This window comes from Aythya ferina (genome assembly GCF_964211825.1).
Source record: "Aythya ferina genome assembly, chromosome: 5".
NCBI classification, from domain to species: Eukaryota; Metazoa; Chordata; class Aves; order Anseriformes; family Anatidae; genus Aythya; species Aythya ferina.
Window position 1 is genome coordinate 8,883,284 of NC_140301.1, and position 24,262 is coordinate 8,907,545.

The following is a 24,262-nucleotide window of genomic DNA, read 5'->3' on the forward strand; positions in this document are numbered from 1 at the left end:
TAACTCTTTTAAGCATATGGTAGAAGCACGATTTTTCCAACCTCCTATTGGAGTACATTTCAATATGGAATCTTAACTAAAAATAACTGTTGATATTTATATTTAATGCGTGAATGAAAAAATATCTATTTAAGGCAAGGGTTGTTGTCTCTACGGTGTCAGTAAATAATATTATTTGAAGTGGAATGCTGTATTTAATATTTAATAACACATATAATGAAAGCGGAGAGAATATTGAAATTTTGGAAGTGCCCATCATTCAACTGGTATTTCAGATTAGTGATCTATGTTATCATGATTTAGCTTTACCAATGAATTAAATAACAGTCAGGTATCAATATACTGCATATTATAGATGGTGAATTTAAATTTCAATTGTTTGTGTCAATATAATCCCAAACACTCCAGTGAAATAATCGACACGAAGAGGATGATGCTTGATGAAAATCAAGTCTGGAATGATCCAATCAGTGTTGTTTCAAAAGCTACTGAAGTAATCATTTAGCTCAAAGTCATAAGTTATGTTTTCTAATTCTATCAGCCAAGCTTCTGGTTCACCACAAACGAAGTCCTGCTACAGATCCGATTATCCAAATAAGGACTTTTTTTGTTTCCTTAAGAGGTAAGTAAGAGGTCACAGAATATGAAACTTATGGCATTATCTGATCATCATTAACATACAAAAAAAGCAAAACAATGGTCTTTTAAGACCTAAAGCTAAATTCAATTCATATTAACTTATATAACAAATATATTACAAAACTAAATTACAAATTTTACCGGCTAGGATGGCATACAAATAGGAAACTGGTGTTAGTAGGCCACTTATTTTATAGGTAACTAAGTAGCACCTCTTAGTGAAATTTCATCAGGAAAGGAGAATACCACAGAAGTCTCACAGTATCCTGTTTGTTGGGTTCATAGTAATTCCATCAACACACAGAAGTTCTACTGCATGGATGCACAGAAGCACAGGTTGCAGGAAGAAATCCAAATTATCTAGTACAAATCTTCACGGTGCTTACTCACTGCTTATAATGTCTAAATGCAATACAGCGACCTTTTACGTAGCTTTTTTTCCCAAGAACAATTCATTATTTAAAATCCATAAACACTAAATTACCAGGCTATCACTCAGATGTAAATATTTACTTATTAACAAAGGTAAGAGCTCATTCATAAATTCCTGGATTAGACATTACATAATGGTATCAGTTTATTGAAGACATAGCTCCTAGCTACAAACATTCATGCAACAAATCAACAGACACAGAAATTTAAATATCATGAATTCTTAGGCTAGTTTAAAAACTTACTCTAGACTAAACCAGTAATCTGACTTAGTTTTGTGAAACCAACACCCATAAAAACACGTCTTTCTTGTCTTTCTCAATCAGCAATCAGAATTTAGTCTGTTATGTCAGAGTTCTGAATTTAATCTAAAGGGAATGTTTTAACTACATTAAAACCATAGTTAAAAAAAAAAAAAAAACCTTTAGTTTTTACGCTCCTTTAAAAAATATGTCTTTTTGTTATAATTAGTGACACCCACTCATCTAACTTATTTTACCATTTGATATTACATCCCAATTAAAATGAAGCACAATGATAAGAAAAATGTTTTCTAACAGCCTTTTCCATTTTATTTTTTATTTTGATATTATCTGTCCAGGTAGCCTTCTGGAAAATGAAATTTTAGGAAATTATACAATTATATAATGATAAATTGTTTTAGAGTTTAATAGCAGCTCTTAGCTTGGCTGACCTCCCTCTTGGGTTTGTTTGATTATCTTTGGCCTGAGGGGTGAGAACTTTTTTCTGTATAAAAGTCCATTTTGAGTTGGGTTTTCCATGGGGAAATTCTTGTGAGTCATCTTCTTTGGAGGAATTTTTCAGAGCTTGTCTTATCTTCTGCCGTGAGCCAAGATTGTACTTTTCCGTCATGTCTATTCCATGAAGAAAACGTTTGATGATACGATCTTCTAGAGAATGAAATGAGAGGGCTACTAGGCGACCTCCAGGTTTTAGAAACTTCTCAGCTGTCTTCAGCCCTATAAAGAGCTCATGAAGCTCATCATTTACAAATATTCGCAGGCCTTGGAAAGTTTTGGTGGCAACATGTGTAGGTCTCTGAAGCAAGTCTTTTCGTGCATACAATGCTGATGCTGGAAAAGCACCTGCAATACATTTGAAAAGGTTAGCATTTCGTTATTTCTACACTGCTAATCTGACATTAATCCACTCGTGCATGATGAATTGAAAGGAAAGCATACTTACAAAAGAACCCTGAGTAGTGAGCTTCCTTCTTTAAAAGATATATTTCCTGCTTTGAATCACTTTTAAAACCCTATTAAACTGAGCTGGCTTGCATTGGACTGTTGTTTTTTCCTATAGGAACTGCTTCCTGAAATGCTTCACAAAGTTAAAATGCAAAATGATAGCTGAAACCAAAGCAGGGAAAAATGAAGATGGGCTAGATAAATCCTATACCTTACAGCTCAGTATAATCAATGCCAATTAATTGTTTGAGGTGATTTGTTTTATGCTTTTAAGGCAAGAAAAAAAAAAGGTGGACACAAAATTTTAACTTTTGCCTTCTACATTATTATGCACTTGCAAAAATAAAATGTATGTTTTACATTCAGTTACGTACAAAATACAATGTTTATCTAGTGGCAATTATCTTTCAATTAATTACTGAAAGCTTAAGAGAGATGTCTTAGTTTGGAAATAATAATTCTTGACCATTATACCTGCGTTCCTTCAAATGATCACAAAAAAACCTTGAGAAAAATAGAAAATGCAACTGATATTGTTGGTTTCTCACATGTTTATATAGCACAATGTGTCAAGGTATGAGTTTTTTGAAGAAAAATCACCACCTTAAATAATTTTGACTGGTGGCACAAAATTCCCTCCTCCTCTTTCCCCAAAGTCCCTACAAGTTATGCAAGTCTCTTTAGAGAAAGAAATTTTCATGGAAACTTCAACATAGCATTATTTTATGTATTTTGTGCTTGAATCTTCATTATCGGAGTACAGAGAAAAGAACTAGAGATTTGATGGATCAAAGAGACTAAAGTGCAAAAGCCTTACAAGATCTGTGAAACCCGAGTAAACTTGTAATCTATTACGTAAGTGAATGCAGACATTTTATAGTGGCACATAAATGGAAACAATTATTTTTCGAAAAAAGAGAACCCATTAGAGATAAGGCAATTCAACTGGCATGTGTGTATTAAAATGCCTTAATACCATGCCAGTGCTAAACTACAACATAATAAGGCAATGGGTTTGAAAGGAATGCAGTTCAAACTCAAGTTAATATTCAAGTCAATATTCTGCATAGCGAAGTAAAAGAAAGGAGCATGATACCTCTGAAATAAGTTGATTAAATTCACATTTTAAAAAGTGATTGAAAAAAAAAATAATAGAAATACCAAAGTTCTTCTATATTTTTGCCAATATACTGGGACAAAATATTGTATTGGTGGAATTATTCAGAATTTTAAAGGTGAGATTCTACTTATGTCAGAAAATACATGTTCAACATCACAAACACAAGTGATCATCACTGTTAAGCAAAGGGAGAAGCCACTAATAATATATAAAATTGAATAATTATCAACTAAGTTATTATCATGTATGCGATGCATCCAAGGTGCATTTCTGCATACTCTATTTTCCCAGCCACATTCCTTCTCCTCTGACTCTAATGACAAAAATGCCTGAATTAATTGAAAAACCTCACCATAGCTGTTTCCTTCTTACTGCTGTCTGAATCCTTCAAGACAGAAGTGGCAGCAGGATGCACTTCTCCCAATGCACATTACTGCACAGGGATGTGTGGCTTAAACTGTGCTTTACAACTAAAATAGATTTCATCTCTGGGCACTTAGCTCCTTTATCAGGTCTGGACTCTAGGAAAAGTTATGTTAGCTACCTACTGTCATTTCTGTCTTTGAGACCACCATGTTTTGTAACTTATATAAATCATAAAGGGATACTTACTGATGCCCTAAGAAACCAGCTTGTGCTACCTAGCACAATATCCATTTCCATATTTTTCGTATATCTAAAAACAGGCTCTGATTTGAAAATGAAACGCTTCAAACCACCACTGACTGCTATTTATATGTGAAGAAAATCGTCTCTTTATGCATAACATAATGGCATGCTGAGCAAAATAAACAATTTTCTTTATACACTTAACCAACACCTACAAATACAAGTAATTTGCTCAGAACAGCAGTGTTTAAAATTAGTATGTAAAGTATCAAAAGAATACCACAGGACATGCGTATTTCCATAGCATTCACTAAGTGACTAAATCTACATAGCTTCATATTCTCCTTAAGCCCTGTCTTAGGTTTCATTTAGAATCGAATTTTTCTTCAGGAGAACTTCAAGTGGACACATCAGATACTTGGGTATTTGTTGGATTCAACTACAAAAGCCAATGATTCTTGACTAAAAATGACAGTTTGTGAAAACAATACCACACGAGTCTCTTCCAAGCATACGTTTTCAAATAATGAAAACATACCTCTCCCTCCTTCCCCCTTCCAAAACCAAGCCTATTGCCACCATGTTCACTCTACTGAAAATACCTGTAACTGGAATGGAAAAGCAATGTTTCCATACAAAATATTTCCTACTAACAAGCTAGTGAATTAGAAAGCAGTATGGTTGTTGATTTGTTTTTTTCTCCCTCCACTTCAACTGGTATCGTTCTACCAGCTTTATGCAGAACCTCCATTCTCTTGCCACCTACTGAAAAATTTAAAGTTGTGATGTCAAGAACATCAGTTTTACACTTTCAATTTTGGACTGTTACTATCGGGAGCTGGCGTTCACCTCTCAAAGCAGATCCACAGAGTTTTTAACTTATTAAAAATTCATATTTTTGCAGCCTAAGCATTTAAGCAGCCTAAGTACTTTCTAAAAAATAACGCTGTTTTTCTGTGGATAAGATATTTCTGATATTCTAAGAGTATTCCAGCTTCCAAAAGTATCACAGATACAAATAAAGCCAACCCACAAGAGTACAGCATGAAATCTGGGTACAAAACTGACTGTGCTTATTTATTGATTGGAAGCCTAGAATGAGAATTGTTATTTAAATTTCCACGGCCAATCTCACTGGAACTTTAGTAAAATACTGAGTTTTATGTTGTATGTCATCAGAATATCTTTTACTAATCTGAATAGAGTTGATATAGATATCTGTTCTATTTCCAAAATGGTTTTGTAAAACCTAAATGCTAATACTGGTCTGATTTTTAGCAGTTCTGATCACACTGATATTTTGCAATTGAAATACTGAGTAAATAAACTAAATAAATTAGATACTCAGGCTACCAGCATGACTAGGACAGTGGCAAGTCTTAAGAAAGTTCTTTCAGGTGTCTTGCCGTGGATCTTTAGCGTAAAGTCTTTCTCCAATACTCTTCTATGGCAATTAACCGTGCTTTGAAATATCTGTAAAGTAAACTGGAAAAGTGAGTCCTTGTAGCACACATTTATGAGAAACTCTGAAGAAAATTAAATAAAAACCATAATATATTCTGCAAGTATAATAAAACTTTACACGCCTCAGGTGAACGTGAGAAAACAGCACAGGACATATATAATGGTGCCGAATACTGGTAAAGGATACCTTACCACTGGTAAAGGATACACCAGGAAACTGGTATAGAAATTCAGACACTGCAGTTTTATGCAACCAAAAAGACTAACTAAAACCAAAATGTCTTCAAGTTCAATGGCCTATTGGTCTGTCTTTAGAGACTGCTATTAAGTACTAAATGTAATTTGTGATGGGGATTTCTGTTATACGGGCCTTCATCTTTTTAAAGTCAGTAGATATAACCTATGTGATAGGGGTGAAAAATATTTCTACCCCACTCTTAGCCCTCTGGTATAGTTAAATAGAAACCTACTTGTGCTTACTGATGAGGCACAAAATCCAGCCCCCTCCAATTGTTGCAACAGTAAAAGAAAATCCTTCCTGGTAACAGGCTGTGCAATGTACAAAAACATATATATATAAATCTTTATGGGAAGCTTATAAAATGAATTTCATTCATAAAAACACCATGCTTCCGGCTAGATGACTGGTTTGAAATCCCAGAGAGAGAAATTATCATTTTTAGTTTTGGGATGCCCTTATGCTACTTACACTTTTAAAAATCTAATAGATTCACAAGTTAAAATGTATTGAAATTCTTAAGCTTGTGAATGAAATTAGCAACGTGCTGTGCCTGTCAATATGAACTATTAAAGTCTCCAGAGTGTACAAGAGTGGGAGAGTTTAAAAATTAATTCAGATCGTGCACCTGTTTGCAGGAATCCGTCTGTTGAATTAGCATTGCATTTAATAAGTTTCTGTGACGCAACTAATGTCCTTTTGTCTAGGCTCCCTCAGTACAGTGTTAATTCACACCCATCTGAATTTCAGGCAATATTACAAATTCCAAACTGATAATTAAAGTATATCAGTGTGGAACAATCTGAACAAGACTGACTTTACCCGTTAAAGTTTTTTAAACTTTTCACGATTCTTTAGTATCTCACCATCAATTCCTTTCAAGTCCAAATGACTACATAATCTCAAAAGGACCTGTTAACAGATAACATATTTCAATGCCATTGAGAAAAATTAAACTGTGAAAACAAATGAATAGATGACAAGGTATATTACCCACTAGAAGGAAAAATTAAGAAGCAGTACAGAAAAAAACAAAATTACAGTCTAAAGAATTTCACTATTTCTAACCAATTTTCCTGAACATCCAGTTAATACTATCATTTCACAACAGAACTCAATGAGCTTCAGCAATAGCCATCAGGAAGTACTTCTTAATTGACTTCTACACATCTATTCACAGATCTTCAGTAGAGAACCACTGATCTTTAGTATTTACACAGTGTTCATCATTACAGATATCTGTGTGAAAATTGTAAACAGTGAGTAGAGTTTGACTGAGCTACAGGAAGAGACGATATTCGCATCAGTGAATTTAAAAAAGAAAAAAAATTCTCCTTTCCCCCTGTGTAAATTGCAGGATCCACAGCTTACTCAGAGATCTCCTTATTTAAAAGGCACAAAAGCATTTTGGAAAACATTTAGAAAAAAATAAGCCAAACTTGTTTTTTTTTTTTTTAATTTTATTTTGTAGGACTTTATTCAATGGCACGGTAAATTGAGATGACTTTCAGGCTTTATGCCAAGAGTTAGAAGGAATTATTTCATTGAATTGGAACAAAAGACTTTTGTTTAACTAAGAAATCACTTGGATACCTGAGTTAGCCCTAAGGTGTTGTAGGCAATCTTGACATACTAATCTATTTATAGTTTTTTCAAGCTGTACCTTAAAACTTTAACTTTCCCCAATGCAAACTTTAGAAATGTCTGCATGATCTCTAACTGTTGTAGAGCCTTTTGTTTTGCTTAGTTTTGTCATTCTTATCTCCCAATCAATTAACAGCAGCAATACACCTTCTAACTCCCTTTATTGTTTGTTTCCTGGATAGCATTTCCCTTTTCCATTCCAGGCTAGTCCAAATCTAGCTTGGATTCATTGGGATTCTGGTTATCAGCTGGAACTTACCACAGAAGATTAGAGTTCTAGAAAATCTTAAGCCATATTAAACCATAAGATTTTAGAGAAATATGGATAATATGTGAATTTTCAGATACTCACATCAGCAAAGAAAAAGATACAGATACCCAGCATCATTGGCTAGATTGTTTACATGTTTTCTAGCTATCTAGCCACAGGCAAAAGAAATGATCCTGTTCTGGAGAAAAAAATTATGTTCTTATAGAGTCTGTAAAGTCTAAAATGCAAGATTTTATTTTTCTAATGAATATATATACATGTATACATATATTTTTAAGGACTTGACATTTAAGTAATAAGTCATGGAGTTTACTCTGCTTAAATCCTGAATTAGTCAGGGCTTTTTTGTTCTGTCCTACCAAGAGAATTCTGTAGCTGTGATCTCTGGCCCTGTAGCTATGACTTACCTCAATAACTTCATGGATGTAAATTTGTAGTAGAAAATATACTGATGATAAATTGAACAAAATTTATTATATTTACCAGAAATTTTCTTAACATATTATCTGTTCAAGAACTAGCAAGGATCCATCCTTGAGCTCCTTTACAGAGAAATCAGATTAAAACTGTAAGAAGTTCTACCCAAACGGGGATAAGTATAATAGTCCTAAAATTGTTTTAACTACTTACATACTTCAAAAAAGCACTCAAAATACATATTTACTGTCTTAGCAGATATATGTTGGATTCATTTTCTTTGGCATGTGTCTTATCTGATGCATTCCTGATTCACATATCAAGCTGCTCTTCAAATACATCAGAGTTTAAAGTGAGAACAAAAATCCCCTGTTGTTTTCACAGAAAGTGACCGTTAGGTGATGACTCACATGCAACCCATTAAACGTGAAGGGATCTTTGATCAATCTCTTTTTTACACTAATAATTTTATTTTTCTTGAATCCAAGCTAGTTGGCAGAATTATTTTTGAGGTTACCATACTGCTTGTTTACAGCGTAGAACACATTACATCTTTAGCATAGCAACATGGCTGCTTTAATCTCAATAATGGTATATTTTTAATCAATAGTTGTTTCAAAGAGCAGGAGATACATCTGACAAAACTAAATTATTACTTCATAAAGTTGATGATAATGATCATTTTAGAAATGCAAATTCTCAGGTTTTATTAAAGACTCAGATATTCTTTAATATTATTTATTCCCCACATTCATTACCCCTACTACACATTTACAACAGGGGCTTATAATAGCAAGCAGTGTCTTCAGGTCCTGTAATCGTATCAGCTAGACTTTGGGCCTGGTTTAAAGTGGACATTTTGCTCAAGTATCCTGGTTTATACAACTCAAAGCCTTTTAATTTCTTTGTGATCCTAAAGCCATTAAAATTAAGTCCCTATTAAACTTCTTAAGCTCTTAAGGTAGGCAATTATCTATCACTAATTATCACAATTATTAATCACTGTTCTACTAGTTATCAATAATTATATTTTTTTAAATTAAAGTTACAGTTTAAGTAGAATTTAATAGAATAGTTTAGTTGGAAGCACCCTACAAAGATCATCTAGTCCAACTGCTTGACCAGTTCAGTGCTAACCAAAAGTTAAGGCATATTGTTAAGGGCATTATCCAAATTCCTCTTGAATGCCGACAGGCGCAGCATATTAACCACTTGACTAGGAAGCCTTTTCCAGTGTTTGACCACCCTCACGGTGAAGACATTTTTCCTAATGTTCAGTTTGAAGCTCCCCTGGAGCAGCTTTGTGTTGTTCTTGTGCTTCCTGTCATCGATCACCAGGGAGAAGAGATCGGCACCTCCCTCTCCATTTCCTCTCCTCAGGAAGAATACACAGTTTTATGAAAACAATATAGTTTTAAAGGCTTTTATGCAGATAGAACTTGTAACACTAATCTTTACTAAATGTTAAATTCGGATAGCCATTTTATAGTTAAAGGAGTCAACAATATAGGGCATTTTGTGACGACACCCAGTCATTTTCATTTCTTGGTTAAAAATAAATAAATAAATAGATAAATAAATAAATAGATTAAAAACAGCCTTATATGTTATATTGTTAAGGCACAGTGAAAGTATCTTATTTTTTTGCTGGAAAATTTTCACTCGAGAACACAAATGTGAAGGTTCTCAATGTGAGCACAGCTCCTGTCTAACTAGATTTTGTTCAAGTTGTTTACAGTGAAGAGCAAGTAAGATGAAGTGTTTCAATAGGCGCTTCAGGCTGATCTAGTTGGCATTCACAAGGTGAAGCAAGCTACGTATTGCTTTACTTTTTGCTTCCTCATTCTTTAAGCAGAGAGATTGAATCTAATTTCATTCATAACTGGAAACTGCCATAGTACTTCCCCTCAAAATATTAAAATGTAGAAATTTAAAACAAAGAGATGCATATGACGTATCTATTTGAATGCTTATCAATAGCTGGGACAAAGAATTCCCTAGGCTGCTGTCATTCTGTGTTTCAACTTTGTTGACAAAATGATAAATCACTTCATGTAAAATCTATTATTAAGCTAATCGGTGAAATACAGTATAAGAAGTGGGATCTTACGGGGGGAAAAAAAGGAGAGCTGACATCAGAGCAGAATAGGCAGGATTAGATCCTGCATGATTTCAAGTACAAATAGATCCCTCTGGGACTTTGGGGATTAATATTTTTTCTCTCTCAGCCACTGTGAAGAATTAATGAGGGTACCTGCAACAATGCTTGCAAGCTGCTGAGTTCTGGTGATGGGATATATGCTGCGTGCCTGAACGATGGCTGAAGCGATTTTCTTGGCGTGCCTCTCCTCCCCGTATGTTCTCAGGATGGACGCAAGTGCCTGTTGATCTAAAGCATTCACAACATCAGCAGCAGTGGGCATGTCAGGGTACCTACGCACAAGAAGAGCCAATTAGTTCACTGACGTCAGTTTTCATTGACAAGAGGTGAAGCTTCATAGCATTGAGACATAAAGTCAAACACACACACTGCATACAAGTGCCTTTGAGGTTTTCAAGTAAGAGACAGCAACCCTATGAAAACAGATCTCGTTTGTACCTTTTAAATCCTATTTCTAGCAACTTTAAATAGTTTGTTCCTTAACATCAATTAAAACAGCTGAAACTTCTAAGTACAATCATAAACTATGCCTAATGAGTTGACAGGAATAAATACATGTCAGTATCACATTAAAATGGAAATGCTGCGTGACTGTTCCTATTTAGACATCTTTAGAATATAAACTTGCCCCTTATGGGTTTATTTAGTCACCTTGCATTACATGTCGTTTTTTATTTGGAACTGATTTCAAAGATATTTTCTTTCACATCTCCTGCTATGAAAACAACTGCTTATGAAAATAGTTTAACTTTACTTTTCACTAAAAGGTGTAAGAACTTATACCCAAACGTTGTTTTGAGAGAATTCAAATGAGATAATATTGTAAATGAAAGGAACTGTTAGAATTGAAATGGTATAAGTCGTACATATTAATTTATTTTTAAATTGTGTCATTATGCTATTGAAACAGTTCACAGAAGTGTTTCAGATCTGTGTTGTCACAGATCACAGAAGTGTTTACTAATGTGGAGAAAACATATAACCTACTTAATAAATTCTCTTCTAAAAAGGCACTAACGTGCAGAATATTTTTCAGGCATTCATTACTCTCCTGCAGTATCTTATAAAAGGTAACAAAACTTAGAAATCAGAGGCAAGGAGTACCATAGCAACAACTGTAGTGGAAGGCTTTTGTTATGCCACAGGTAGCCTTTGTTCTTATATACAGTTATACATATGTATCCTCATGATGCAAATACAAGCCGCGAGTTCAGACTTTGGAGATCAGAGGGCTCAATCCCAGTATGATCACGTGAGTTTTTTATACAAAACTGGAAAAAGGCAGCATCATCAAATTTGCTGTGTTAAGACTGAAATTTTAATGTGTTAAGACAATTGCTTAGAAACAGAGGCTTCCACAGTCTTCACATAGGCTCTATGTGAACAACAAAAGTCCAAATGACATTTCTTAAGACTACAGGTTCATCAAAACACAAGGCAAAGAAATGTTCATTCTCTTAGTAATGCATTATACAATTACTGCCATCATCTATAAAACACAGATCTTTGTCTTTTCACATGAAAACCACAATGCTATATTAGGCATATATTAGGCTGTTAAAAGATGAAAATTGCTGCATAAGTAGAAAATAACATTATGCCATTGAATTTCGTGCTTTTCAATGAACTCTACACCAATTCTGATCATTTAAATAGAGATTGTTTATTTAGCAATTGATAACTTGACAATTAAGTAAGCCTCATGTGCCTCATACACAATGTGAAAGGAAACTTCCAAGACTACTAAGGCAAGCTTGCAATACTTAACGGATTTTAATTGGCAGGTGTCATGAATGGCATTTCTGGTTGCTTTTTTGTTTTGTTTTGATTTTTTTTTAAAGTTACTTTATATTTCTTTTACAGAGAAGTAACTGGGTCAGATGGCCATTGCAGAAAGGAGGGAAGTTGCTTCTTCCCTGACAGAGCAACCAAACACAGTCAAGCAGACATTCCACAAACAGAAAGTGCAGCAAAAAAGGAGTGATTGCAGTAAAGAATTGTCAGCCTGCAGATTACATAGTCAGAAAAACTGCAGAAATAGAAGGAAGACAACAGGCCTCAACTTAAAAAGTCATGGAAGGTTTCATAGGAACCATGCAGACCATACAGGTCTTGGGGCAACCCAGCCAGACATTGAAGAGAGAAAAACTATATTTAACAATCTGCCTTTTTCACTCACTTCCCAATTACAGGAAAAAGAAATTCTAATTAATATTCTTTTTTTTTTTTTTTTTAAAGCCTCCAATCTTCCTTGTGAAATTCAATATGGAAAGAGAACTAGGAAATATACCTCAAGGCTCTAGGTAACTCGGTGTCCTGTCAACATATTTGGCAGCTTTTTTTGCTCTCCACAATGTTATCAGAAATCTATGTCTTACAGTAAAAACTGTCCCTGTAACTGTATACCATACACACCAAAAATGTAAAATTTTAGTGATAGAGTTAAGAAAACATTTTTGGCTTAATTAATTTAATCATCACTGTAACATTCGTCTTATCTAAAGAAGAAAAAGAACATAACCAGGATTTTAAGTTTAAGGCTGAAAAAAAAAACCTTTGTGGCATAAGATATATAGTATATTTGTGCAAAATTAGACATGGTTTTATAATGGCCATTCTCTAGCTTAAAAGGAAATGACATGCACACATACCTGTCACCATCCATCCTCATGTCCAGAGGTCCATCCTTCTGCAGGGAAAAACCTCTTTCAGGTGTATCAAATTGCATAGAAGAACAGCCAGCATCCAAGAGAACTCCATCTAGAGTCCCTGGCTCAACTCCAGATGAGATTAACAAAGCCTCTGACTGGCTAAACTGTCCTAGAAGAGCTCGAATCTGTTTCCTGTAAGAAAATCACAAATAAAAAGCCTCAATTTTAACAGTGCAATGCTCTCCTCTTGTACAGCAGGAATTAGATAGTAATGCTCACTTGTCTCTTAAGGGGACTATTCCCAAAGTAATAGTTTAGGTACATTTCACATGCCAGCATGCAGAACCATCCAACCCACTTATCAGTAGCTACTTAAGTTTGTCTTCCTTCCTGCTTAATCTCAAAGTAGTCTAAATGCTCACAAGAAAATCATAGACCTGATTTCAGTTTCATTTCTCAACATGGGGGAAATCAAAGTGGCATCTTCAACATTTGATGGGAATGCTCTGACCACCAGGGAATCTCCTGCTCTGGGCATGACCCTTAGTTAAGTGCAGAAAAGAAGGTACATTTCTTGGACCTACATGAAACACTGACAAGACTGAATATGACTGCCCAGCCTTGTGGTTAATGCTTATTTGCTAGGAAAAAATCCTTGGTTCTTGATGTGGGACAAACACTTGTTTTTAGGGAACATGTTGATTCAAAAATAGTTGGGCAAAATTAGGTGCACTGGATCATAAGCAGATAAAACATTTCAGCATAGGCACCTGAACACTGGTTAGAGCAGAGCTTTATATATGTTTTTGTGCTTTGCATTCTTCTTTCATAACCTTTAAGGTGTTTCTTGCTTAATATTTCTGTACTGGAGAAAGTCAAAAGAAAAAATATCTCTGAGGTGCCCGTCTCTTTCTTGCAAGTGTGTCTAAGCATGTGCTTTTGATTCTGGTCTATTATAAGGTGACCTACAATTAAACCACTGCTTTACTCATACACTGTCAAAAAAAAACAATTTCACAAAGATTTAAGAATGTTAACCAGGATGCTGCTGCACTTTTAATCAGTACCAGGAAAAAAAAAAAAGGCGAAAAAACCAAACCAACCAACGCACTGACTGAATATATTTCTGCCCCTAAAAAGAAGCCACTGACTCCACATCAGAGTTTTGGTAATAGTTTGAGGACCTATTGTTCCTCAGCCCCATGGACTAGTGTTGCAATTATTATAAGGCCAGCTAAGTTAACTCATATCATTGTCAGAGTTCCATGGGCGGCAGAACGGATGGAGAGCTCAATTCTTTGCTACAAAAGAACAGCTGCCTGCATCTCTTTTGGGATGTCAACGTTACTGTTATTTTGGAAAACAAACAAACAAACAAAAACAACCAACACACTTTTTCAAAAAATCAGCTTCAGTCTAATCCTTCTTTCAGGTCAGTTTAAGATCAACACAACTGGTGTTATGACAACCTAGTTGACTCCAGAGACTACCGTTTTAAGAGAGTGCATGAACAGAGAATCAGAAGTACTTCTGCACACATCCAATTGGAATAAGTAAGAATACGCTATGAAGGAAAAAAAAAGAAAACATTTAACTCAAATGAAGAAGCTATGAGCACACAACCATATGGAAGAACGTTTAGGTATATAGTGGTATCCTCATTAGAGTAGAAGGAATTAACTTAACATAGAACATCAGCTGGGAAATACCTTGAATGAATGAATTTCATGAGGGATATCATGATCACACATGCAAACGTCTGAATTGACTACTGCCCAGTACATAATTAAATTCAACTATTCAGCTGAACTGACAGTTCCTAAAAAGCACTACTATCTACTTAAAATAGTTTAATTTTGGCTAAATAGTTACAGCTTTGAGACTACATTTCCCTTCAATAAAATACAAGGAATTTTCTTGAAAATCTGCACTTTGTCCAACATGGCAGTGTTTCTAACTTTATAACTTGAATGAAGGAATGAACTTCACAATTCTGTATGTGAGAGATGAAAATGAATGAGATCTGGAAAAAAATATAAATTGCCATTGTCTAGTTCCTCTGACAGTAGTCCATATTGGCAGCTATGAAACAGTGCTGTATTGTGCTACTAAACATTCTGAAAAATTATTTTGAACTATATTCATATAGAAATGCTAGAAATTTGATTATATTTCTTTAAAGAAATCATGCATATGTGGACTGCCAATCCTTTGTAATTAGGAAAAGGTAATTAAACTGGCATATTTGATTTAAGTTGAAATTTACAATTTGGGAGATAGATACTTCATCTGGAAAATGTTTTAGTGTTCACAAAGAAAGACAGGAAAAAAAAAAAGATTGACATTTTGATGTCAGCCTTCAGCTGCATGAAAATATACCCTCCTGTTTGTTATACACTTCATTTTGTATCAATAGTGGATAGAGGTCTCTTGGTTAATTTAAATCTTTACTAAAAGCAGATGCCTTTCATGAGATTATAATGACTACATTAAAACAACAGGTCAGTTCTCTGAATTCCTTTTACCTTGTGAATCCAAAGAAACAACTTTAAACACCTTGGGTATCTCAAAACATTTAATTACTCAAACCAAGTACACAGGTATGAGCAATCATTTATTACCTTATGAAAACAAATACAGATACCAACTCTTTTTATCCATAGGATGGTAACAATGATGATAGTAATGATAAGGACTAATCTATTAGATGATGAAAATGACATTTATTTAAAGAACAGTATTTCATCAAGCAATGAGAAGCATTTATTTGAACATAATAAAGTTCTTCCCTTGTCTACCATGCCTCTGTTCAAATCATAATTGTTATGCACAATTTTTTCCAAAAATGTTTGAATTTGTCAACTCCTTCTACCTTCACATTTTTGTTTACATAGCCTGTAAGTTTTATTTCCAAAATAGCCTCAAATAAATATTCAAACAAATAAAACTGCATACCCTACTCTAAGAAGTGTTTCCTACAGTCATGGACCTTTGGCTCTCCCAAGGAATATGGAAATTCTTTACACTTTTTTTTTCTTCTTTTTTCTCCAGTGGTCCGATGTTTAGCTTGTGCATTAGTGGATTTATGTTCCATGACCACACTTACCTAGAGTGCAAATCTGTCCATTATCCCCTTTGTCTTAATATACTGCAAAAACAATGCTTACTGGAAATAGCAGGAAAGGTAAAGTAAGGAACATCCCTAAGTATCTGATGAAACAGCAAAGTTCATGCTTAAGAAGCCGGAGAAAAGTATGCATATCCAAACATTACAGACCAAGACTGAATCACACAATCATCTAGGTTGGAAGAGACCTCCAAGATCACCGAGTCCAACCTCTAACCTAACACTAATAAGTCCTCCACTGAACTATATCACTAAGCTCTACATCTAAACGCCTTTTAAAGACCTCTGGGGATGGTGACTCCACCACTGCCCTGGGCAGCCTATTCACCTAACAACCCTTTCAGTAAAGAAGTTCTTCCTAATACCCAACCTAACCTCCCCTGGTGCAACTTTAGCCCATTCCCCCTTGTCCTGTCACCAGGCATGTGAATGGAGTGGGGGAGATTGCAGGTAGTCTTGGGGATACTAAAAAAAACTGTCAAGACAACAAAGATCACAAAGAGAACATTTTAAGCATTGTAGGTGATCTTAGAAGGTTATAGTCTGACTAAAACCAATTGTCTCTTGCTTAAGAGAAAAATATTTAAACTTGGTACTTGAACACCACTTTACATATTCCAAGTGTTTTAGAAACATAAAACCACTATGAAGAGCTTGTTACCCCAACGTACGAATGGAGAAATAAGATGTAAAAGGTTTAACACTGAGTGACTTGAATATATTTAGAAAGCAAAGACAATTAGATTGTGGTTTGAGGATGTAAAAAGCAGACAATACTCATCATTTTTTTATTTTTTTAAGCATAATTGTAAATTTTGGTAAATTTTCAACTGTTGCCATCAAGCAGTCTTCTCAAAATATTCAGCATGCTCATTCTCCAAGAATGTAAAGGAACACTGGGGACACATGGACAACCTAAGTCAATTTAAAAAAAAAATAAAAAGTTATTTCATCTGCTACATAAGTTCTTAGGGGCCCTAATGGATTTTGTTGCATAACAACCTCAAGAGCTTTCAGGTTTCTTGTACTGTGTGCAATAGTTTAAAAATAAGACACAACCTCAGGTTCAAGACCCTTTGTTCAGATCATAACACAGTATTTTATTATTATTTATACTATGACACATAGCATTGTAATTTTGACAGACGGTACTGGATTCACAGTTCTCATTTTTATGAAAGAACCAAATCAGAAAGAGAGAAGAGTTCAAAGACTAATGTATTCCAGGCTCTTTTGCTTTCAGTTAATCTCTGGAATTTTACAATTCTTCATAAAAATATTTCTTATTTCACTCAACTGAGAGGGATATACACAGAAGAAAAAGTAAAGCATGAATATAACTTTTACAAAATAAACAGAGAAAATCTTTTCTCATATCTAGTTTCTCTGAGTTGTCACAGAGGTTGCTGTGACATCAATCACAAGTAATTTCACAGAAAACCGTGATTACGCTTTCATGGTGCTTCAGCAGTTTTTTATGTGCATATAACAATACTTGCTCTTGATCTTTCACCATTGCTACCCTTACAAATTCTACATATGAATACACACAATGTCAGGAAGTGTTGAACCCTTGCCAGCAGCAAAAGCTACCATCTACTCAACCAGAGTAAATGGTTTCTTTGAGAGAACTGAAAATAAATAAATAAATAGACTTTTCAGCTAACTCTTGTCAATGCACATCAGTTGAGAAGACCAGTCTGGTACTTTAATTTACTAATTCCACTGAGACTGTCAGCAGGGGTACCAATTAGCACCAGCTGTCATGAGGACATTGGTACAGACCTGGTTTGATAGCACTGACTCACTTCACCTAGGTCACTCAGCAGCTGTCAGACAACTTTGAGTGACTTCTCCTCACTGCTGCTCTGAACCAGACACAGAAGCAAAAGATGAAGCACAACATTTGTAAATACCTGGAACTTTCACCATCCCACCTAGGAATTGTTATGAGTGTTACTCTGCTTCAGTGCAACCCCCCTCTCTGTATATGTATCTCTATATTCTCTAAAAAAACTTTATATGTGTATTACCTTTAGCAAATGGAAGTTGTTCGTGTTTGCAAACAAAAAAAAATAGTAATAAAAAAATTACATATAGCAACTTATAAAGGAACCTTGTCGTTACATTTCCAGCTTTATTGTATATCTATTTGAGAACTAACAGTTCAGTCTAGGTTAGGTTTTGTATTACAAAATTACAAAACCAAATCACCACCACTGATCTAACAAAGACCTGAAGACGGGAAGAAGCATGTGTGAAAAACAACTTGCATAGAACCAAGGAAGTTCATATTTTCAGATTTCAGGGAGATAATCACAATTTTGTTGTGCATGTGGTGATCACAGAAATGTTACCTATAAGTTTTCAACACTTGGTGAACATTTATGTACCATTTGCTCTGACTTAAGATTTGGGAAAACAATAAAAGATATGCGTACATTATAGAAGTTAAATGCTTCTTTCCATATACATTGAAGACATCACACAGACAAAAGCAAACAAAAACCCCTTTTATGTTAACCTGCAGAACACTCAATATCTCACACTGTCAAAACTAGTATACCAAAGATGATTACACTTGCTTTTCTCTTTCTTCATGTCAGTTGCCCTTCTTCCACCTCTCATACAGCCTCCTATTCAATCCATTATGAAACTAGTTATTTGCTGCTTTAAATGCTCTCCTATAGCTTTCAACAAATCTTCTCTCCTTCATACCCAACCAACAGATTCCATAAAATGATGTTATCATGGCTACTCACGTCTCATTTAATCCAGACACCAAAAATTGTGTCTAATGTCCTCTCAGATATACCCATAAGAAATTTCAGGATGCCTGAAAACAGATTGCTCATTATTTTAAGCTTCATTTTTGCTTCTATCTAAAGTAAATAGTAATAAAAGTAATAGTATCCACTATTGTGTCCAGCAACACATTTTTAGTCAAAAATAGTGCCCACTATTGAAGGAATTATAAATGCTGCTTTAATTAAAGGAAAACATAAACGTATTTAAACAAAAACATGTCAAAAATGATTTCCATACAATACGTGAGAAATCTTACCATAGTAGACTTTCTTTTTTTTTTTTTTTTTAATGAAAGATGATTATATTTAAGCCAGTCAAAATAAAATATGAAAAAGTAAGTTACTAATGAACTATGTTAATCTCTGGCTAAATTAAAGATTAAGGAAGTAATTTCTTTCAGGGCAAATGGAAAACTAATAGAATAGGACTGGTGATTATTGAAGCAATTTTCAAAACTATACGCCTCGCCAAAATTTGAGAAAAATATTTTTATGTTTCTTAAGTAACACAAAGTTTTGCTGAGTAATAGGAGAAAATTATACTATTTTATGCAATTTGCAGCTAGCCAGAGGTAAAATCTTTGTTATAAGATATGTAATTTTTTGTTATGCACGCCACCTTTATTACATAATATAAGTAAAATATGCAATATGCTGTCATCTTTCAGATGTGCCAAGGAAACCAAACCATTAGAACAATTTGCCTTTCATTCATGGGACCTGACAGTTCAAAGAATAAACTATCAGCCATCAGAAGAATCATAAATCTTTCTCTAACTTTACATTGCACTACCTGTGGATTTTGAGATATACTTCAGGTTACCCTTCACATCAATCAGACAGCCTATTTTACAAGGTTCACTGGACATAATGTAAAACCAGTTGAATACTGCTATCATCATCTCAGATCTACCAAACACTCATTGTGATCCTCAGCTTTATTAACATAGACTTTAAACCTAACCAGCTTCCTTTACACTTCTGGTGCATTTTGTACTAGTCTTCATTCCCTCTCCTGTTTACCTCACACAACCTCCATGGAACACAGTGCAGCACAAATAAAGAGACAGAACATGGACTTGAAGTTAGAAACCACTGGCTGGGCAAAACAGTGAATCAGGTGGCCAAAACACCAGATGAACTTTCAAAAATGCTCAACCACCATGGTTCTACTTCCATTCCAGCACAAGTGGACAGTATAAAGCATAATTCTGAAATAAGAAAAGACTTACCATAATAATTTTAATAGCCAACAAAACCACACCAGCCCATCAGATCCAATAGGTATTTATTACATAAAACAGTCAAGCTGACTCTTATTTCAGATCTCCTGATAACTATAATTACTTTAATAATTACTGCAAGAAGATTTGATGGTCTTGCAGCATTTCTACTTGCAGTTTACACAATCACTTTTAAAGGGTGAATATTCATCTCGTTACTCAGTTCTATTTCTACGAGCATTTTTCACTTAAACAACAACAACAAAAAAGAAGGTAGTAAAGTAACATTTGAATTAATAAATCTTATACATTATTTCCCCATTCACTAGAACCTTAGAAAGATATTTTTATAAAACTCTCCTGGCCAGCCCCACAAACCCACACAAAAATTCATGCTTTCATTACAGACACAATACTGCTTAACTGAACCAAAACAAATTTTGCTACTGGCCTTAGAATGAAGAAAAGTTACATTTAATTCAGTTGCCAAAATCCTGCAGAACATGAAAAGAATTTCTGCGTATATTCCAGAATATCCTGTATTCTGGATAGGGTGATAGGTACAAATCGACCTTAGAAACATTAGAGCTGTGTAGAAACATTTTTTAGCTCATTAATATAAGAATATTTAAAACTGTAGCAAGAATAACTGTAGATACTTTTTTTTTCAAAATGCATGGAATGAGCAGATCGTATCAACCAGCATTCCCAGTGCTAATGCCCTATCTCAGTGAAATCTGAACCTATATTCAAGGTTTGAGACTAGGGACACGGGACAGAAACAATTTTATCATTCAGTGAGGTTTACTGATCAGTTACTTACTGATCAGTTGGGATCAACTAAGGATAATGACCAAAATACCATATATTAAATGTTATGTTTTTATACAACAAGAACTTCTCTATGTTAAACAAGTTCTTCAGAAGTGTACTTTCCTTACTAGCTGCTTTGCCTCCATGCAGTATTTTGGTTTGTGCTGTCTAAATATACCTTACTTTTCAGTAACTAACTGTTCTCTGCGTAAAACGGATATTAATGAACAAGGCATTTTTACACAGAATATGAGATCAAGTTATTTTTTCTAGCAAAGAAAATTAAATCATTAGTGTTCAGTGCTTTCTCTTAATAACTTGAATTAACTTAATAACTTAATAACTTAATAACTTGAATCTTAATTCATTGAACAAAAGGTTTTATTTTTTGACTTTTATTTGCATATAAAACATGAACTTTAAGTTAACAGGATGTACAGTGATGATTTAAAAAGCAACATGCAATTAACTGTCAAAAAGGCTACTCCTACCTACACCCATGCATTCAATTGTTTTAAAACAACTCCTATTGCAATTCGATTTACATTTTGTGAGACTGTTATAAAAACAGAGACATACAGCATGTAAAAAGTATCTTTATCCTCCCTGCAGAACCAAATCATAAATGTAACTATCGTTAAATTTTCTTTAGCTAACAAAGCAAATTTACACATTTTTCTTTCCACATCATAAATTCTGGCATTCATGGAGAGAGCTTGCTCAAGATTGTGCATAATTGTTGCTTTGACAGACCTGCTGCTACTGATACTTGGAATATATTTGCATAGCCTTTGCCTTGTTAACAAAATATGAGTCTAGACCTTGAGACTCCATAGTAATACTATGACATAATAAATGGAAAAACAATCTAAGCCACAGAAGCTTTTTTTTTTTTCTTAATTGTTCAGCAGCTGACAGTATTGGAGTGACCTGATAAAACCTTACAGAATTTTTTTCTTTTGACAAACTATTTCTTTGTTTAAACCCTAGAACACTAACGGTGAATACATCTGGCATCAAGAATTTATTACAAATGAAGCAAGTAACTTTTTCTTCCCACCTGTCAGTCTTATCTAAGCTATCTCATATAAAAAGCATGTCTGCATTCCTAATTGACTCCCTCCTTAAGAATTAAACTGTTTGCGCATCATCCAAGCACTTGGACAGTGAGTGTCACATCTCCTCACTATATATGCCTAATCGTGGGAAGGAGAAGTATGAGGAGCATAACCCAAGAAGAATGCAAATAAGTACAGAAGTGAAGCAGGGGCATCATTCAACTGGGAATCACAGAAGTCACAAAGCCTTGCTCTTTCATATTTTTGCATGTACCAGGTCTTAACCTTTTTGAGACAGGGGAACTACAATTGTGCTTAAGAATAAAAATACAATCATATGATTAAAATGCTGTCTTAAAATACAGCTTGGCAGCAGTTCATTTTCCCAGAACCTCAACCTTTTCCCCCAGTTTAAGAATTTCAATTGCAGAATGTGATCATAAAAATATAACTAGTTTGTTTAGGAACTTAAGATCTTATTGCTCTGACGATAACACTTGGCTAGCATCCGTGTAGAATCTTAACAACAATTCTGTGGTAAATTCTAATTCTGTTATGTCATGTAGGAAATATCTTGTAAAAGATCTGGCAAATTCAACTAGTGCATTTCGCTAGTGACAATCTTGTCTGGCAATTGCTGTTCCATGTATTGACATTTTCCCTTCACAGAAGATGCTGTATTCAAATGGACTTCCCTCTTACACGATGAAGAACCAGAAATTCTGTAAATTATCTTTTAACTGAATATAGGAAATAAGAATACCTCAGGTCTTTGGTGAAATTTCACAGTTTCAACCACTTTGTATGTACAGGAACTACATGCACAGTCTAGTTACTCACAGCTTCAGATGACTACACAAAGTCCAAAGTTGTGAGTATTTGGAGAAATACGAGAATATTCAAACTGAATGATATTTAGTCCTGAAAGTACACATGCAATTTTAAATTACCGCTCAGTTTCTCCTTAATGGGAAAATATGTGCAGTTGAGTTTTAATTAAAAAAAAAAAAAAAATGCATCATTTGTGAAACAGAAGACATACAGAGGTATATGAAAGCAGTGTATCACCATACACCAAGTGTAACAAGGTAACTAAACAATTACACAATCAACAAAGATTTTTTAAGCAGCCAAAATTTATAGCTTAAATTTTAAAAGTACCCCAAAAAAGAACCTGATGTGGAGTTATACAAATGTGGTGACCAGAAGCTGTTGCATAAACCCATTTATACTATCATGAAATATGATCCTTAAAAATGAAAAACCAAGGAAGTAATTTTAGTCAAGTTTCAATTAACCTAGAAATACTATATCAACTTAATTAAATTCATTATAAGTATCCCAGTAAAGGATGACCAAGTTCACAGGGAAACGACCAAAGAGAAATGGATGAGTTGAACAGAGTAGCATGCGAAACCATGTACTGAATTGACAGAAGAGAAAGCTTGTATGAGCTGAAGCTTGTCATCTGGGCATGACCACGAGGACAAGGAATGTGAAGTTTTATTTGACCATAAAACGAACAGTAAACAGCAGTGTGAACATAACCATAAAAAGGGAAACAAGAACATACAAGTCAAAAGTACCTTCACTAGAAATAGAAAAGTATTAGCTGTAAGACTTCATCTGGAGTATTGAATGCCATTACGGGAGCCTTACCAAAAAGAGAGCAACTCAAAGTGGAACTGGCACAGAGAAGCTCTAATAGGACAAGTAGAATGAATGAGAGCTATGATTATAAGATGAAACTAAAAAAAAAAAAAAAAAAAAAAAAAAAAAACAAAAAAAAACAACCTTTTTTGTATGCAAAACAAGTCTAGAAGGCCAAGAATAGACGTTAATATTCTCCATTGAGTATTTTAAGTGCCAGGGAGAGAAAAGAACTAATAGATATTAATCAACTATTAGTTAATTTTATTTAACTAAAATGAAATTAGGTAACTACTATAACCGGAAATTTAAAGAAAGTTTCATATCATGAAAAATTAGACTCTGGAATAGCTGGAGCACTGCATATAGAACTCCTAATTACATTTTAAGATAGAGCACAGTGAAGGAGATTAAATTATGCAATGGCCTGTAATACCAAGCAATTGGATTCATTGATCTAAGAGTCTCTTACAGCATGTTTATATTTGAACAGTTATTGTAATACTCCATTGTAAAGTTCATCCCAAAAGTGTTTAAGATTATCAGAATACATACACATCACATATTTTACATGTGTACAAACACACTCCAACATAACAATAAAGCACCCCTTAGGCATGAACTTCTCATTTTATATTTAGAGAAATGCATAAATACAACACTGATGGTGAAAAGGCTTCTTTCTATTTATTTTTCCCAATCAAAGTGATGACCAGGGATTTTTGAACAA

The 24,262-nt window shown here is 34.3% G+C and overlaps 1 protein-coding gene across 4 annotated transcripts in view; it reads right to left on the reverse strand.

Moving 5' to 3' along the window:
• Positions 1–1,203: 1,203 nt before the first annotated feature.
• Positions 1,204–24,262, reverse strand: part of METTL15 (methyltransferase 15, mitochondrial 12S rRNA N4-cytidine) — a 95,556-nt gene continuing 72,497 nt past the window's right edge. For all 4 annotated transcript variants that reach the window (XM_084520755.1, XM_084520753.1, XM_084520752.1 and 1 more), the window contains 3 exons: positions 12,855–13,046; positions 10,297–10,475; positions 1,204–2,177 (listed from right to left, as the gene is read on the reverse strand). In XM_084520755.1, the coding sequence (XP_084376881.1) occupies positions 1,732–2,177; positions 10,297–10,475; positions 12,855–13,046 (817 nt within the window). In that variant the 3' untranslated portion in view covers positions 1,204–1,731. The remainder of the gene's footprint in view (positions 2,178–10,296; positions 10,476–12,854; positions 13,047–24,262) is intronic.